The 19,683-nt window shown below is 38.2% G+C and overlaps 1 protein-coding gene across 3 annotated transcripts in view; it reads left to right on the top strand.

The window, feature by feature from the left end:
* Positions 1 to 19,683, top strand: part of MAN1A2 (mannosidase alpha class 1A member 2) — a 136,763-nt gene that overhangs the window by 53,847 nt on the left and 63,233 nt on the right. For all 3 annotated transcript variants that reach the window (XM_416490.8, XM_040648426.2, XM_046902796.1), the window contains 2 exons: positions 49 to 145; positions 18,591 to 18,709. In XM_416490.8, the coding sequence (XP_416490.3) occupies positions 49 to 145; positions 18,591 to 18,709 (216 nt within the window). The remainder of the gene's footprint in view (positions 1 to 48; positions 146 to 18,590; positions 18,710 to 19,683) is intronic.

The following is a 19,683-nucleotide window of genomic DNA, read 5'->3' as shown; positions in this document are numbered from 1 at the left end:
AAAGTAGCTTCAGAATGTAACTGAATTTTGCTTTTTTTCCTTTCTTAGATGATGAAGCATGCCTGGGACAACTATAGGCAATATGGATGGGGACATAATGAGCTCAAACCAATTGCCAGGAAAGGACATTCCACCAACATATTTGGTAGGCTATATGTTCTTTTTTTTTTCTTCTCTTTTTATTTTATTTTTTTTTTTGGTCCATGCTATCCTCCTTGAATGTCTAATCAAGCATTCTGTTTTAATGTAAATCTTGAAATGTGAATCACAGAAGTGTGGTTCAATGACTATCTTCATTAAACTAGCTATTGGGAGTAACCTATTTGTATTGTTGCAAAAGCAAAGTTGCGTCTATGCATGCTGTTAATTTGTCTGCGTATATATTTATAACCAGCAGGTAGCATGCTCATGATATTTGGGGATGCAATTAATATAAATTTGCCTTAAAACATACAAACAAACAAAACCCTCACCTCTTCTTGCTTAAATTTTCATATTTGATTTTTTTGTGGATGATTCAGAAAAGCGTGCATTCATGATGCTGAAAAGCTGCTTGGCACATGATGAATTTTTAAGTAGCTTTCAAAGGAGAAAAAAACCCAAGAAGACAAGGACTTGATGTCTGCCTTTTGGATTCTGAGTATGTGGATTTGACAAAAGAAGGCAAAGTTGAAAAATAAAGAAGTGTGGAGGTGGACGATGAAGAAATTCAAGGGATGAACTGAGAATGTTTGAGCAATGGAGTGTGAATATAAGTGTTAAAAATAGCATTTTTAATAGTATAAAATATATGGAAGGTAAAGATCAAAAAATTGAATAGCCTGTGTTGCATGTGTGATCAGACTTATAACTAAATGGGCTTTTCTTCCTTAAAATTTCAGTGATCTGCAGCAGTGGTACTTTTTTTTTTTTTTTTTTTTAATATTAAGATAGAATAGGTAAAGTTGTTATAGGATATAGCAAAGATTTTACTGATCTTCAAACGAGGAAATAGATCTATCCAGTTCTAACCCCACTCCATAGCAGGGGGCTGGAACTGGATGGATTTTAAGGCTCCTTCCAACCCAAGCCATTCTGTGATTCTGTGATTTGAAATGCATGCAATACTGTAGGGTACTTTGGTTTTTTTTTTTTTTTTTTAATTCTCTTCAGGAGTTCATAGTATGTTCAACCCTTCTGTGATACACAAGAAAGATACAGATTTATAATATCTACATTTTACATCAAGAGTAAATGTGCTTGTACTGTGTATACTTTAAGTATGCTACTTGTTTACTTGAAATCAAGCCTTTTATTGACTTTTTAAATAAGGTAATAGGCCATGACATTGTGTGAGGTTGATACATACCCATTGCAGTGGGTATTTATTTTAGTTATCCTGCTTTAAAATATGAACTTGGTTTTTGGAGATTATAGATATACGGATTAGGATTGTGCACGTATCTGTTTTTCTGTGTTTAGTGGCAGAACCCAGAATAAATTATTTTGGCTTATACTGAAATTTTGTTAGCATTTTGTTTTCATCCTTAGGGGAAAAAATAAACCAATTCTGAGCAGAGTTAAGTAACTAGTTTTAAAAGTATTTGTGCTGGATTTGGCCTAGATGGTGCTGATCACTCACTGACGTTTAGTTGTCGCTGAGCAATGGGTGTTTGCCCAGAGCTTAGCTGGGCCTCTCAGTGGGGAAGAGCTACTGCCAAGATGGCATTGGGCAGGGTGTGGAGCCAGGACAGGGGCCTGAATTAGGCCAGGGGTCGTTCCATACTGTGTGGCACCATGTGGAAGGCTATCACGCTGAGAGCTGTTAGCCAGGGGGGCTGCTGCTTCGGGGTCGTGGGGCTTCAGTCAGCAGGGAGTGCAACATTGTGTTGCTGGCAGCTGGCATGTTGGTGCTGTGTGTCAGTTGGCAGGTGGTGAGTAATTTCATTTCTGCTATTGTTATTGTTGCATTTCTATTTTTGTTTTCTGTCTCAGTAAATAGTTTTTATCTCAACTCATGAGTTCTGTTTTGTTTCCAGTTCTTTCCCTCACTTGCAGATGGGGAGGAGTGAGTGAACAGCCAAGTGGTGCTGAGCTGGGGTTTAGTTAAACCACAACAGGAATGTATCTGCCCTCTCTCTCTCTCTCTGCCCCTGCTTTCCTTTTTTTTTTTTTTTTTTTTCTTGAAACCATTCACACATCTTACCAAATTCACAAGTAATTCTACTTATACCTAAGCTGTTTTTCATCAAATTTATATGTATGTTGAACTCCAACCTTGAAAAAAACATATACTGGAACAGAAGGGAGAGTTTTAACTAGGTACTCTCTCCTGTCCCCTGCTCTTAGCAAACAAGCAAGCAAAAACTGATAAAAAGCACCCACAAATCTACAGTGTGTGGAAAACTATTTAAATTCATAGGAGAATAATTTAATTTACTGGAGCAGCCCTGCCAGCAGCCAGTTGAATGTGGACTGTTCAACTTTACTGTAAACAAATGGCTTGGAGTCCAGCTGATTGCTTTTCTTCACACACTGGAACCTGTTTTGTTACACCTGATGTGTATGGTGTGAAAAGTGGGATTTGTTTTACTTTTCTGTATCCCTTTATAAAGAAAATAGTTGGGTCAGATGGAGCTGTCTAGGGTGAATGTGAACAACTTAGCATGTTTAGGAGAGAAGAAATGGACATAGAGTTTGAAGAGTGAAATAGAACTTCAAAAATGCAGTCAGAGCTGAGCATAGCACAAGGAGATAGCGTGAGGCTACAGGGAAGAGCAGAGAGCATCAGGCTTTTGCTGTGACAGTCAGAAAGACATTTCTTAGGTTCCAGAGCTCTGTTTGGTATTCTGAAGTAATTTCTCTTTGCTACCTTGCACAATGTCAGTACTTGCCTCCATAGAGATTTTTCCTGGTAGAAATGCATCCTGTGATTTAACTTGCTTTTTACCTGGCTGTATGTCATCAGTAAACCAAGGCTTCCCTGGTGTATTTTTTCCAACTGATGAAGTTAAAATGACAATTTTCAGTGTTCACCTCTACGACCACATAGTCGTTGCTGTAGAATTCATGAGAAATTCTATTCCTTAATTTGTTAAGAATGATTTTATGACAACTTCTATTTGCAACCCAGACTCAGTATGAAATGAGTTGTTTTTTCTTAATAGGAGAAGCAAACATTTTCTGATGTGTCTGGTGCCATATTTTAAAGTGATTTTGAATTGCAATTTTACTCTAGGTTTTTGGGTTTTTTTTAATTCCTCCTTTGCTTTCTTCTGGTATGTCTCCTAGTGGGGCTGGAAGACCTGCTACTTAACTTGTTTGGAATGCTTTTGTTTTGTAATTTTAGCACTGTTGTCTGAAAGGAATTGTAGAATTCTCTCCCCTTCAGGTCTCTCATGCTCTTGTTCCAGCTGACTGTCTCAGCTGATTCCCTAAGTGCCGCTTCTTTTAAAATCCAGATGTTATCTTGTGCCATTTAATTTTTAGCCAACTCATGCTATGATTGCTCTGTTCAAGGCTATCTAGATGAAAAACTTTTCTGTAATGTGCTCAGGATATATGAAGTCTGGAATAGAATCAAGTACTGTTGACTTAGTGGGTTGTTGAGGAGATGAGGCAAAACAATTGGTAGTTCTTGTAGTAAGAATACAGCCTAAATATTCCTAGTACTAGTATGTTACCAGTCTCTTATTACCTGCTGTAAAACAGCATTCCCTATGGTATTTGCCTTTATAGAAGCATTACAGAACTGTTTTTGAAGTCTGATGCTATTTTTAATAAAAGCTGCTCAGCAAAACCTGTTCCTATTATTTTCTCAAAGATTATTTGACCCAAATTACTTTCTGTCATTACTGCAGCCCATTGTACTTCCTTCTCAGTTCCTAGCACATCTGTGACTCTTGTAAGAAAGCCTCCTGAGTTTATGTTAGTTGACCTGCAGCTAGAATCTCTTGGTAGTCTTCTAGAGATATCTGACCCTGGTGACTGTAAGCTGTCAAGGAGAACCTGCTAGAAGTGTTGCCTATCAAACTATGCAGTCAGTCAGTTAAAATCTTAAATAGTGCCTTTCCAGTCAAAGCATTAGTTGCATGGTACTACTTTTGGAAAGCATAATTGGGAATTAGTGGACTTCTAAAGATATTTATGTGTAGATAACACAGTAGGAGCACTTACTGGTTCTGTGTTGGTGAAACACAGCTAATCTGTTCTGTTGTGAAAGCTGCTTGCTTTTGAAAATCTAACATTTGTTGTTTATTTCTGCCCTTTAAGATAAAATAAGGTATGCAGATATTCCAGAGAGGAAAGTTTTAGCATCTTTCCAGTTACTTTTGATTTGCAGGTCTGCTGATGATTTTTGTAGCTGTGGGTTTTTTATTTATTTATTTATTTATTTATTTTCCCCATAAATATCTAGTTTTGAGCAGCTTAAGATGCTGGATTAATTTGACAGCCTCACTGTGTCATTCTAGACGTAGGGCTGTGTTGGATCTGGATCAAGTTCTCATTAGAACACAAATCACAGAATCACAGAATGGCCTGGGTTGGAAGGCAAGTCAAAGGCCACCCAGTTCCAACCTCACTGCTATGGGCAGGTCTGCCACCCACCATGTCAGGCTGCCCAGGGCCCCATCCAACCTGGCCTTGAACACCTCCAGGGATGGAGCATCCACAACCTCTCTGGGCAGCCCGTTCCAGCACCTCACCACTCTCCTGGTAAAGAACTTCCCCCTGACATCCAACCTAAATCTTCCCTCTTTCAACTTAAAACCGTTCCCCCTTGTCCTGCTGTTATATACCCTTTCAAAGAGTTTACTCCCTTCTTGTTTATAGGCTCCCTTCAGCTACTGAGAGGCCGCAATGAGGTCACCCTGCAGCCTTCTCTTCTCCAGGCTGAATAAGCGCAGCTCCCTCAGCCTGTCTTCATAGGGGAGGTGCTCCACCCCCCTGATCATCTTCGTGGCCCTTCTCTGGACCCTCTCTAACAGCTCTCTGTCTTTCTTGTACTGGGGGCTCCATACCTGGACACAGTACTCCAGATGGGGCCTCACAAGAGCAGAGTAGAGAGGGACAGTCACCTCCCTGTCCCTGCTGGCCACCCCTCTCATGATGGAGCCCAGGATACCATTTGCTTTCCGAGCTGCAAGAGCACACTGCTGGCTCGTGTTAAGTTTGTCATCCATCAGGAACCCCAGGTCCTTCTCTGCAGAGCTGCTCTCAAGGACTGCTCCTTCCAGTCTGTATAGATGCCTGAGGTTCTTCCGGCCCAAGTGCAAAACCCTGCACTTTGCCGTGTTGAACCTCATTAGGTTCACCCAGGCCCACCTTTCAAGTCTGTTAAGGTCCCTCTGAATGCCATCCCTTCCTTCCTCCGTGTCAACCGCACCACTCAGCTTGGTGTCGTCAGCAAATTTGCTGAGGGTGCACTTGATTCCATTGTCGATGTCAATGATAAATATGTTAAAGAGCACCGGTCCCAAGACAGACCCCTGGGGGACTCCGCTCATTACCGGCCTCCACCTGGACATGGAACCATTGATCACCACCCTCTGTCTGTGGCCTTTCAACCTGTTCCTTATCCAACGAGTGGTCCACCCATCAAATCCACATCCCTCCAATTTGGAGATAAGGATGTGGTGGTGGACCATGTCAAAGGCCTTGGTCAAGTCCAGGTAAATGACGTCGGTCGCCTTCCCCTCATCCACCAATGCCGTCACAAAGGATGAGAAGAAAATACTGGTGGAAAACAATGCATGTGAGATGATGAGCAAATATGGGAAATGTTGAGTTTACTTTGGAAGGTTTTCAGGTTTTAGCTCTGATTGTAGCTGCTGGTGTTTTCAGGTTGTCTTGTTCTGGTGTGATCTGGCTGTGTGCTATTTGAGGATCAGAATAACCATCTGAAATATGCTCTTTAAAAGTGATTTGATCCTGCAGTTGTTTGATGGCCCATAGGTGAATGTATTACAGAAATACTGTTAAAATTGCTCAGTCCAGATACAGTTCAGAGATTTAAATTTGTGTCATCTTTTAGTTCAGTATCTGATGATGTAATTACTGTAGCACAAGCTTTGAAGACACCTTGTTATGATTTAAATTGAGCAGTTTATACTTAATGGGTTTGTATCAGTCTTCAGTTGTTATTCAGGAAAAAAAAAAGAAAAGCTTGAAAAGCTGAACAACTAAAGGAGAATCTGAATGAAATTGAATGAAAAAAAGAAAAAAAGAAAAAAAAAGACCACAGTCCTTGCCAGTATAGAACATTGGCCTCAGCATGACTAGAAATCACTGGTTGTCATCTGACCTGACGCTTTTTGAAATGAGAGTTAAATTACTTGTAGGTAATTGTAACTATCTAAGAATTAAGTGAAGGTATCTCATTTGTGAAATATGTGTTAAGTAATGACACAAAATCCTGCAAAACTATAAAATTGTCCATACTACTAGCAGTGCATTTCTGAACTTTGCATTTAGACAGTTTTTGTCTAGAGATGAGCTGCATTATGTGAAGATGATGTGGCAATATATACATACCTAAACATGAGTCTAGATGTTTTAATAGCATGAAAATAATGTTGAATTTTTAATTAGTAGATGTTTGTGTACAGATATGTCCATTCTCACCCACACGGATTTAACAAAGATGGTACTCTGTGTTTTGTCCTGCTAGAAACTGTCTCAAGCAGCTATAGTACTTTCTTGTTTCTCCTGTTCTTTTATCTCATGTGGTGTGCAAGTGGAGACTTTGACCTACAGTGTCTTCCAAATGTGTTTTAGATGTATTCTAGGGGGAACAGTGTGATCTGTGAAGTTGTGTTACAGTTGTATTTGCACTGTTGCAAATTGTTGTATTACCTAGTAAAGCCTCAGTGCCACAATGCAGTGCTATATCTCTTCCCTAACACACCACTAATACAACTGTTGTGTTCTATAAGGAATTTCTCTGATGTGTTCAGAGATGCAATGATTTTTCTTTAGTTTTGAAATAAAGTCTGGTCGATGTGTGGTTTAACAAGCAGGATCCATTAAAGCAAGCAACTTGAGGATTCTCATGGTATAGTTAGTAAGCTGATTTTTTTTTTCTTTAACTTACTAATTAACTGCTTAATTTCTACCAAATCATTGCATGCATCCTCTTACCCAGCTCGCTGTGCCAGCCCATCTCAGCCTCTGTTAGCGATAGAATGTCAGTAGGCCTACTGTCTGCTACTGTTGCAGCAGCGTGGGAAGCTCTCATTGCAGATCTCTTTGTTGCTGAACCACAGGGAGCTGTCAGGGCGTTTCTCCATGGTGCCAGGGAGCAGGAGCAGCAGCGCTACCAGGCACAGTGGAGGAAATGCATTCATCAGATTGTGAGGAAGTGAGGCTGTTGCAAGAATAAGCTGAGTCAGGCAAAGGAGTTTATTTTTCCTGTACTTCTGGCAAGCACAGCATAGCTTAGGAGAGTCTGAGGTCTAGAAAATAAGAGGTGGAATGCTTCTTGGTAGTGCTTTTACAGGACAATGCTTTTACAATTTTTTTTTTAATTTTGCTGGAAAAATACCCATTAGTTTACTGGACGTGTTTGTTTTATTTCATTATAATGGTTATTGGACTGGTTGAACTGATCTGACATTGTCTGCAGTACCACTTGGTTTTCAAGGTCTTATAACTGAGTGTCAGGTTTTGTAGGCCTCCTCTTTTTCTATATTTTTAACTACCACATAACCAACAAATATTTAAAAATAACGAAAACAAAACATTTTTACTGGGAGGAAACTAAATGATAAAGCCAAAAGTGTATATCATGCAAAGGTACAATCTTTGGAAAACATGGTTAAAACCTTCTAATAAGTCTAACGTGTCTTCTAATTGTAAAAATCCTAAGTCAGTTCCTGCTCAATATCCTTTTTGTGTGTATACTTCAGCCTCTGAATCCATGTGGATGATAAATAAAAACAGTAAAGGAATTATGCATATATAAGTTAACAAATTGGTTCTTGGCTTCTTATTGTTTTTATGAAAAATATTTGGTGAATAGTAGTTTTGTCTTAACTATACTTGCATAAATAACCTATCCATTATTTAATTTTTTTGTGGAAAACAAATGGGGCAAAACTCCTTTCACGCTACTCTCTAGTAAAGAGAGCTAACTGTACAATACAAATTTCGGCCAGACCTCTGTATTTAAGAAAAATGTGAAAAGATAAAAAAAATCTTTTCCATTTTAAAGTAAAGGAAACTGGCCTTTGAACAGCCAAATGCCACTGTGACCTGTGTAAAAGCAGTTATGAGTGACTACACTGAGACGGTGTTGAACATAAGTACTGTGAATGTGTATTCTTTTTGCCTAGTAACACATTTTGGAAAGACAGAGTTTTAAGAACATAATTCTCATGAACCACTGGCCTAATCTGGAGTCAGAACAGTGTTCTTATATTGCAAGAAAAGTTCCATCAGGGTGGGTGAGAGGTGAAACGTGATAATTACTCTTCCACTCTTCCACTAGGTGCCTAGGAAAGAAATGTAAGAACAGGAAAGGCATGTAGTGACTGGGTGTTTCTCCAGTACTGTCTGAGTTTGTGCGGTGTTACTGCTTCAGGAGCCAGAGGCAGTAAGTTTTAGTTAATAACTCATAGCTTATTTTTTTATTCCTCTGTCAATTCTGTTCTTGAGTCTATACGAGCTTTAGGGTTCCCACAGCATCTTACTACAAGTGGTTCCACATTTTGATTCCACATTTTGAACTTTTCTGGCTTTTAGCTGTCTACTCGCTGTATTAGATGACTAGCTTTGATATCAGAGTAGAATCTAAAGAAAGTATCTGTTATTCCTGTTTTCCTTGCTTTTCATGAGTTTACAGAACTGTCTGTGTCGTCAATTTGGTCTTTCTTATGTGGAGAGTATTGATGTAAGCTGTTTCTCATACATGTATTTCTCTACCCTACACATTGCTCTCTTTTCTCTCTGTTTTTCAAGCTTTCCTATTGTTTTGAGAGGAAGATTAGAATGTTTCATGTTTTGTTCCCCGTTTCTTTTTAAATTGTATTTTGCACTTTTTAGGCAGCTTATGGAGTCTACAAGCTCACAGCAGAGTGGCTGCTCTGTAGTATCATTACTTTTCAGTATCCTCATCCAGTGTGTATAGCATTTCCACATGATTTATTAATATATGGAATAGCATGTATCTAAGCATTCATCTCTGATCACACTGGTGATTTTTCTCCTAATGGTAATTGTAGATTCGTACTTACTCTATTTCCAGTCTTTTAATCATTATCCATCTGTGGGAGAACAATTTTTTCTTATCCTGTACAGTTTTTTTCTTAGGAGCCTTTGTTAAGGGATGTTCTCACATAACCTTCTGTATATATTCACTGTCCAAATGCTGGTTGACTTCTTCAACACTGATGTGTGTTGAAGACATCAGTGTGCAGCATTACTTCACTGTTACTCGTGACTCTTCCTCAGTTCATCTAATTTAGACCTGTCTTCTTATGCTGTTAATCCAGCAAGCAGTGTTTTATAAACATTACTTTGCTCCACTGCAGTAGAGGTGGTGGTTGGTCACAGTATGGTTTTTCTCTGAGACTTCTATATGAGTGCAGGTAGATATGATCTGGCCATGCATTTCCTCTTAAATACTTATGGTGCTGATGCCATAAAAAATAACTGTCGTTCGCTAAGAGCATTTTTTGGATGTTACTGCTCTTCTGTTAAATTGTCACAAGTGTGGCTTTGCATATCAGAGTATTTCACTGTGGGCAGCCGTTATCTTCTGTCCTTTCTGTGAGTAATACAGTAGTCCCATGGAATGCTTTTCACCCAGTCTGTTTTAATTCCTACCTCCTATTTAGATTTGTTCTTCTTAGCGGCTTTTCTTCTACATGTTTCTGAACTCTTAAAATAAAATCCCATGACGTTATTCAGTAGATTGAAAATTCTGTCTTTAAAAAAATTTGTAATGAAATGCAGATGTGAAGTGGGATTAGACAAACACATCTTATTTCTGTGATCTGCTTTATAGAATGCTGAGGTACAAATCTACGTCAAATGCTTAAGGATGAAATTACATCATATTAGAGTTCAGGGCTTGGGATCATATAGAGAATTTTTATTCTCTGGTACCATCTCCTTTCCTGTTTTTGTCTTACAAACCAGATGGTTTGCTCTGAGAGGGGAAAAAAAAAAAGTGTTTTTCATTGGAAATCTTTGGACTTATTTTTGTTTTGTCTTGGTAACAATTTAGATTGCTGGGCTGCTATTCCTAAATTAGGCTTATTTCCTATCATTTGGAACTACAAGCACAGCATGCAATAACAAATTAAGCCTATGCAATCTATTTTGGATGCTGCTTCAATATTAAGTAAATAAGCATGGCAACTAAGTAGGGGAGTAGTTTTCCAAGCTTTAAAACTAAATATGGAAAGGACAGCTTCACGGACATACATACAAGATTGGAGGCAGGTATGAGTGTGCCTCACTGTCAACTGAAGCCAGCTATGAGGCAGCTGTAATGCAGAAGCATTTAACCATGTGAGTGCAGCATTGTGATTGTGCCTAATACACCTTTTATTTAATCAGAGATTATTCGTTTTTTTACCAGACTGGTAAAGTTACATGGGTACTAGACTGAAATTAGTTCCTCTTCAACTGAGTGAGAGAAAATTTGTGGTGTGGTTTGGACCAAAGTGTGTAGAAATGGCCCAAGCTTTTGATTATGTAAAGATGGAAAAGCTTATGTGACATCATGGTCACATCAAAGGTTCATTTTTTTTGTGATGCTTTTCCTATTGCCAAGCTGGTTTTGTTTACAACTATATATAGGAGCTTGTCTTTCTTGTCTTGGAAGATCAGTATTTAGCTTGCTTCATATGCAAGGTTTCCATAGCTCTGTTTGCACAACCATACCTGAATCCAGGCAGCACTATGCTCTCGTATTTGCTGTCAGGTATCACAGAATTACCTTGTTTGCTGCTGGATTTAACTAACGGTTACCTCTATTTGAATTCTGTATGCTTCTGAGCCATCGTTCACAGGTACTCCTCTTTAGTTTTCCACTTCCTGATTTCTCAGAATTGCTCCAGATCTGTATTTTTGTTTAGCTTTGATTGTTCCTTGTGTGTAGCTCATTGGCATCACCATTCACTTGCCCCTTATTCTGTCCCCTCTCATGCTCTTCCATCCTGTTGTGTTCCTCCTTTGTACAAAATTTACTGTTGTCTCCTCTACCTCCATATTTTCTTAATCCATAGCTTATTCTCATAGTCACACATTGCAGCCTTTTGGTTATCATTGGGTTTTGTTCTTCTGCTACCTTGGCTTGGAGTTCCACTATTAATCTTAATTACAGTCTACACACAGTCCATTCTTTCCTTCTGCGTTTATGATTAAAAACTAAATAACCAAATTTCCCAACAAAAAGGAAATAGTGGTAGAAGAACACAGAAAATTGAAATAGTACTGTACTATGTATGTACTAACATGCTGTGTCCTATTCAAGTTTAGTTTTGAGAAGATGCAGGCTTTGTACTACAGGGCCTGCATTCGACTTTAGTATGGATTTTGAATTAAGCTGAAAGGCCAAGAGAGCAAAGTAAAGTAATTATGGGAAGTTCAGAGAAGATAAAGGTTTACTGTAGTATACTTCCAAATTTTTAAATTTGATTCTTAAGGTGATAGCTATTTAAGCAGCACTTTGTTGATTAATAGTATCCACCTGCAAGTCCACTTTACAGTCGATTCAAAGAACAAAAAATTAGCATACACTTCAGTGCTTCGCTCCTATTACTTCCTCATTTATAAAATAAAGGAAAGCTTTATATCAATTATTTCATTTTGTTTATATGCTGAAATACTTTAAGTGCCTGGTACAAAAGATTGGGAACTTCTTTTCATGTTGCCTATTATCAGTAAATTAACAGAACTAAGCAATCAACATGCTTAGTGCTTTGTTCTGCTTTTTTAATTAGTCTAAAATTTTAAAGGCAATTGGTTTCTCCATGGATGCATAAAAGCTTATTTGTCGCATGTTATGGCTGAGCTGGAATTGTACGTTGCAGTTTTATATGAAAAGCATTGTTTCATTGAGTAATCTTGAGGCACTTGTTTTCAGAGTGGAATTAAACTCTGTTCAAAAGTTGAATTCATTTTCCTAAACATTATCTTGTTCATTGTCAGTCATTAAGATATTTTACAAGTTCTGTGCTTCAGTTGTGGCAGCTTTATTGCCAGCAACTCATTAGAGATAAAGAGAACTGGTGTAATAATTGTTTGCTTTTAATTTTTATGTTGTTTATTTTTCTACCAGGTCTACAATTGTCTGTTGCATTGAGAAATCATGCTGCTACAGTTTAAAAACTCAAATTCTGTGAATCTTTTTGAGTAGAAATTGCTACATGTTGAAACACATAGCCTCACCTGGTCAACGTGTTCCAACCATATTTTAGTTGGCCAGGCAAGAATGTCAGTACGGATATACATGAGACTGTAATAACTCAATATTTAATATCAGGCTGAGGTTACCTGGGAAGCATTTTCACTCTAGTGCTAGGGATTATAACACTTCCCTGTATGAAAACAAAACAAAACAAAACAAAACAAAACAATGCTTGTCTTAAAGGTACAGTGTATGTCAGAGTGTATGAACTCGAGGCTTTGGATTTCCCCTTTTTTTCCCTGGAGTCACTGGGATAGGACAGGGAGAATCTGCTCTGTGTTTAGACCTGTCCAAACCATCAGGTTAGTGCTGCAGGTTCAGTATTGCACTGAAATCAGGCTCACATGTCTGAGGCAAAATTTAACTTTGAACTTTGAGTTATCCCCTCAGGACTTTGCTCCTCTTTGGAGTCCTTTTACAGATTGCTTCCCCCAGTAAAACATGCTGGTAATCAAAAATGTTCTGCACCGACAGAAGTAGATTCTCCTTCTGGTAGAGGGAGTTTGGCCAGGGCCTTGGAGAAAAAAAAAAAAAAAAAAAGAGAGAGAACTAAGTATTGGTCTCTGAGACAAATACTATTTCTGCTCCAAAAGATCGGTTTTAATTTTAAAGCCTTGTCCTTCAGTAGGATCACCCCATGATCCTGCTGCTTGAAAGTGAAATCCTCGTCCTTATATCCAGATTTCTAGTCTCTACCCTACCTTGATTTTAAGGGAACTGATGAGGATCCCACTTCTGGTGTCTTTCATCTTTTCGTGTTAATCACAGAGTCATAGAATGGCTTGGATTAGAAGGGACCATAAATATATCTATTTCCACCTTCCCGTAAGAAAATATTTCCTTTTCAGTCATTGCATATGATAGAAGGATGAGAATGGTTACACATACTTTTTAGGCCTGTTGTATTTGACTTTCCTTGTAATGGCTTCATGGTAGTTTTTCTTTAGGCCTATTTCCTTGGCTTGGTTGTTGCAGCCCTGCTTTGACACACTTTGCATTTTGATAACAAAGGCTCCTTTTGAATGGTTTGCATTTCCTTAAGTCTGTGGCATCTGGAGGCTGCCAAACTGTTCTGGCAATGCCGCCTTTCTTTAGTACCTGGTGCAAATTCTTGGCTCAGGTAATAACTCTGCTAGGGAATTCCTGTAATTGGTCTTTGGCTAGCTGCCAAGTGTATTGTAATACCTGTGTTAGTGTGCAGCAGACACTAAAAGGGAATGAAAAATAAATGTTACTTTCCGTAGTTTTAGTTATTTGGAATCTGTTGGCTGTACAAATTGCAGCTTTGCTTTTTCTTGAGTCTGGTCCCTTGCTCTGGTGGGCTAGCCCTGGTCAGCAGCTCAGTACTGCAGAGCCCCACAGTCAGCACAAATGGGAAGAGAATGGGAACATCAAAAATGAGTCAAGATAAAGATAGTTTAAGTAAACAGTGATGGAGTGGTGAGAAGGTACACGGAATAAAAAGGCAATCACTTAGTACCTCCCACAAGCAGACCCTTGCCAAGCCAGACCTAAAAGGATGGCTACCTGATAGACCCAGCCCCCCTGCACTCATGTTTTATTGTTGAGCGTGATGTTACATGGTATGAATATCCTTTTTCATTAGTTTGGGTTACCTGTCCTGGCTGTGTCCATCCCCAGCTTACCGACTGACAGGCTGAGTGGGGGAAAAAGAGAAAGCCTCAGTGCTGTTCAAGCACTGCTTAACAGTAGTCTGAACAATGATACGTTGTCAGCTCTGTTTTAGTCACTAATCCAAAACATAGCACTATAGAGGCTGCTTATGAAAAAAAAATCACTTAATCACAGCCAGACCCAGAATACAATCTCACCCCTCAGCTTGGGCTAATGAAAGCCCCTGTGGAAGTATTTTCCAGAAGTAATTGGATTTGTCTGTGATGTATGCCTCGTTGAAGTAAAGAATAGATATGAGTGACAGGTCAAATAATCAAAGTTTCCGTGAAGTACCTGCTTGATGATTGCTTTTCAACTCAGGGTGCATTACTGCAGTTTGCTCGCAAATAATTTATCATAGAATCATTTGAGTTGGAGGGGACCTTTAAAGGTCATCTAGTCCAACTACTCTACAATGAACAGGGACATCTACAGCTAGATCAGACTGCTCAGAGCCTGGTCCAGCCTGACCTTGAATGTCTCGAAGGACAGAGCATCATCTTGTTCTTTCTTTACATGATGTGTCATTTTTGAGGTCTCCTTTCAGTTTACACATTTTCTTTAGTACCTCAATGCTCACAGTCCTTTCTGTTTCCACATAACAGACTAAGCATTGCATCTAGTATCAAGTCTTCTAAATGTTTATACTTAACGTTTTGTTATAAAGAAAATGGGCTACTTATTCTCTTCATAGACTTTTTGTCAGAGAGCACATGATAGTGATCTGTTTTCTCATACTTTGGTAGTCTTTTGTGAGGCTTCAAAAAGATGTAAATCAAGGAGTTTTTCATCTAGCATTTCAGCATATTGAAGGAATTTTGGATAAAAAGACCAATTTTCTTTTAATAGCCCTACTGTTTACACAGTCGTATCATTTGCTAGTTATTTCAAACTGTGGATTCATGTACTATTAAACAAAGGAGTTATTTGTCTAATATCAGGAAACTGAAGTCTACTTAAATATAAGCTCAACTTACTATTTTGCAGTCCTTTTGAGTAATACTCTTCCTTAATGAGTGCGTGATTTGTTTAATAGTTGATCTATTTTGCAAGTAAATTCCTTTCATTAGTTCATGATGAATGTTCTGTTTTATTTAGAAGAATGAACATTGCATTCATTCGACAAACTTCATTAAATTTGGAGCTCAAACAAGTAGAACTGTAATTATATGAAGAAGAAACTTCCTGATTTGACACTTGTAAAATCAAACTCTCTTGGAATCAGTTATTATCTTACAACATGACCAACTGAGGCTTTGTATTGAACAGAGGCAGGCCCCGGGGGGAGTGCCTTCAGGTAGAAGTGTTATTATCTATTATAATTTAATTGTCTTATAGCCTTTTTCACCACAATGAGACATCTGCTCACCATGTATCCAGAGCAATAGCACATCAGATTTGTAGAGGTAGTAGTAAGCATTGTATTATCCTCTAAATTATTTGATTATTTAGGGTTACTGATCACTTTTCAGTCAACTCATGCAGTTGAAGTCCATGGAGACTATCGTCTCCTTTAAAGCAAAAATTTATTAATCTTTACATGGCTATGAAATGTAAAAGGAAAGAAAAAAAGAACAAAACTCCCCCCACATACTCTATTGTGAATGAAAAATGACTTCTTTTAGGGAGTTAAGGGTGAATGGTTTGCATCACCAATAGGAGGAATTACAGCTGCCTGTCTGTTATAAACTGCTCTCACCATAGTGCTATGTGGAACTCTGAGGCAGGCCATTGAACTCTTACTTCAGTTTTCAGCTGCTGATTTGCTGGTACTGTGCATTTTAAGATGGAAGAAGATAGCCATGACAACCTCACTGCCTATTCTGGTTAGCTTGTGAGCTGCAGCAGAAACAAGAATTGACCAGAAGCTTTTCATATTTAGAATCAAGTTAAGAATGACATTTCTCACACAGAAATATCTTGAGTCCTCCAAGAAAGAAACTGAGAGCAATTTGAATTTGAATCTCTGAACCAAGCTATTGTAGCCCACAAATGGTTTTCAGTTGTAGTTGCTACATGGGACAGCTAAGGTGTTTGTGGGGATTGTTATCCTCTGTAATGGAATTCGGCACTGCTCTGGAGGTGCTGATTCTTAGAGTGCTTGTGCACTAAACTGAACTCATCTCATGAGAAGTATAGGTATGTGAGGGGCCAGTTGTCAAAAGATATGTCCCTATGTCCTCCTGATATACCCTCTGTTCTTGTAGACACAAGATTTCTGGAAAAATAACTTTACATTTTGGACTCCTGCTTCTGTGATGGTTTGGGGGAAGAGTGGGATTTATGCTGCCCAATTGACGTTTAAGGAAGAAGTCTGGGTAGAGAACCTGTTGCAACGTGTTATCTCTTGTCTTTTGGAAACGTATTCCCAAAAAGTCTGAAAAACAAAGTGCTCTTCCCAGTCTTCCCCAAGAAAGATGTTCTGGTGAGCTGTTAGGATTAATTACTGTATCTGTAAGAAGAAAATGGAAAAATAGACCAAATCCATGTGAAATAGCAGCCTGTCATCAGTAGAGAAATGAAAATATTCTTGTATGTTGGAATATAAATGCTAAACTTAAGAGACCTTTGTAAGAAATGGTTAATCTTCCATATAATCCAGAAATTACAACCATATTGATTTGCATCTCAGAAAGAGGCACTTGTCTCTACTCAGGGGAAGTGGCATGTATGAACACAAACAGCTTTTCTCAGTACTGCTCTGTTATGCGTTTGTGGGTCTAGGAAGGATAGGCATAAAAGAGGAGAGAAGCGAAAAGTCACACAAGGGAGATCCTGGAGTGCAGCCCAGAAAAAAAGATTAGAGTATGAACCTACACCTCTAATTGACTCTTGGGGGGGAAATGCTGAGAAATCTGTTTTGTTCTGTTGAACTGTGTTTATTTCTGCGATTGCAAACAATGAAGGAGAGGATCTTACATGAGAGAGATTGTCATTGTATCCCTATTCACAAACATCTTGTGTACTTGGAATCATTTTCACTGTGGTTTAAATAAAACAACAGACATTACTTGGAGTGCCATAGCAGTGTTACATATTCTGACTTTACATCAGAACTACCTTGTCAGCTAGAACTGAAATTAGTCCTTGTGTTACGAGCCAGTTGGCATGTCTCTGAAGTGAAAAATTAGAAAACTGTCATATTGTGCGTATGAAACAGTAAAAGTAAGTGCATTCTGTAGCTCACCCAAAAAGCAACACTCCATCATGAGCAATGGATTTACATTACAGTACTTCTGCACTGAACTGAATTCATTTCCTGAGAATTATAGGTGTGCCTAGTGGCTAACTTGTCAAAGGGTATGTCTTCTGATTCATCTTAAGAAATGTAGCATATCCCAATCTGGATTGAATATTTTTCACACACCACTGGGTTAAGGCTTTCTATATCTAGTTCAAATTCATTGAAACGGATGCACGCTTATTTTTGAAGAAATTAGTTGGTGATTACTTTGTGAGCAAAATTATTGTGTTTAATTTATTATTAATCAGGGAATGAAATTAAGTTGTAAGCAACAGTTACTTAAGTGTGTAGAAGAGTTACTATGGGGTTGTTGACTCACTGAAGTTACTATTGTGCTGTAGATAAAAATAAATTAATAAACCAATCTCTAAGCAAATAAAATGCAGAAATGAATGAAGAGAAACAACCAGGTAGCAACACTGCCCTGTAGAAATTCAAACATAAAATAAATAAACCCGTAGTAATTCTTGTGTTCCTCCAGAAACAAAAATGTCTGCCTCATAATTGCAAAAGCTTAGATGGAGGTGGCCTAAGGAGGTTGGAGCTTGCCACCAGTTCAGCTGTCTTATTCCTACAAACCCAGGAGTTGCTCATCGATCAACTGCTTCTTTTTCAGATGGCATTTTAGGATAAAGCGTCATTGATTTTCATTTGGCTTCAGATGTTCCTCTTTGATGGTAATTCCAGAACTCATTAGCACCTCAGATTTTTGAGGCTCAGCAGACAGTGAAAAATTTAGGTGCTGTTTGGTTTATCTGTCAAGCCAAGCCAAGACACCCTGCTTGTCCATCAGTGCTTTCAGACTCTGGGTAGCTTCCATAACTGCAAAGCAGTTCAGTAGTAAATGTTGGGAAATACAAGGCATAGCTGCATATATGAATTGCTTTGTCTTTTGTGTGTGTGTGTTTTTTAAACACTTGTCCAAGAATAAAGTGCTAGAATTCCTTATAGTTTTTTGAAGCAGAATGCACTTCTGTCCCTTACTTGTGTCAAAGAGGAGTTACTCTTGTTCAAGTTGTGAAAACAGATAAGAGATTTTTTTCTGTCTTTTGTTGTCTTTTCTCCCCAGAATCCAAAGTATGTCAGAGAGCTGAAGCTTTGAAAGAGATGTGATCCTCTTGAGTAGCCGTTAATTCCTTGCTCAATTTGGCCATTCCTTATACTGTTATCTTTTAGAAACTTTGTTTTGCTGCTGATTGGGTTATTTTCTTACGCTTGTGATGTTCAAGAAAAGTAATCATCATTTGTAACAGAAATCCTTCTTTTTGTGTGTAGGAAACTCACAAATGGGTGCTACCATAGTAGATGCACTGGATACTCTTTATATAATGGGGCTTCGTGATGAATTCCGAGAAGGACAAGAGTGGATTGACAAGAATCTTGATTTCAGTGTGGTGAGTAGAACTTGTCCTATTATTTCTCTAGTCCTTTTCATGGTATTCTGCCTGGGGGGAGAATGAAGAAGTCTTTCAGCTGGAGTTTGCATCTGAAGTTCAGATGTGAACTTTAATGAAGTTCTCTGTTTCTGACTTTATATTTAAAAAACAAACAAACAAACCCACAACAGAACAGCTTTCAAGCTCCCCTTATAACTAAAGATACATCTACTATTTTCAAAGTACAAGTACAGTTAGAGAATGAAAGTGATCAATGAAAATCAGTAGGTCCTCTACAGAAGAAATTAATGCAGAAAAAATAAGGCTTTACTAGGTCATAATAGCTGGAACTACTGAGTAGCAACTGTTGTGAAAGAGGATTTCTCCCCAGACCAACAAAATAAAACAATAATATTCAGTCAGAATTGAGCAAATGCTTCTTGTTATCCTCATATTAAATCCTGTATTTCAGAAAGGATTGGTTAGTGTTTCTTTGTTTTCTGTTTTTTGTTTGTTTGTTTGTTTTACATTTACTGTCTGGCAAACAAGAAAGAAATTCTACTTAATACTTTTTTTTAGTTAGTGCCAAATAATTATTCAATCTAAAACTGAAGATGCTAAATACGTCAGAGATGGTGTAGACATAATGGTGCCATCATGAATGTGGAATAAATTAACTGCTGTAGCTTTCATCTGTTGTGAGGCTGTCTGTATGAATTTGCAGAATTAATTTATGATTTAGGTGGAATAAATTTACATGTCACACTGGGGGTTAAATTACAGCTTGCCGTATAATGAAGGTTAACAAGTTGCCTTAAATACAGAGGGCTTGAATGATTTTCTTATATGGCTCAAGTTTTATTTTTTTTTTAAGTTATTCTTTTCCACCATCCCCAAACAGCTTCAATTGCACACTGTAGTGATAATATGATCAGAGAAGAAGAGAAAAGCTAATCTGATTTTTAAAAATCAATTGAAGCTGGAACTGAAAT

This window comes from Gallus gallus, chromosome 1 (genome assembly GCF_016699485.2).
Source record: "Gallus gallus isolate bGalGal1 chromosome 1, bGalGal1.mat.broiler.GRCg7b, whole genome shotgun sequence".
Lineage (NCBI taxonomy): Eukaryota > Metazoa > Chordata > Aves > Galliformes > Phasianidae > Gallus > Gallus gallus.
This window is presented reverse-complemented; position numbering and strand designations above follow the sequence as displayed.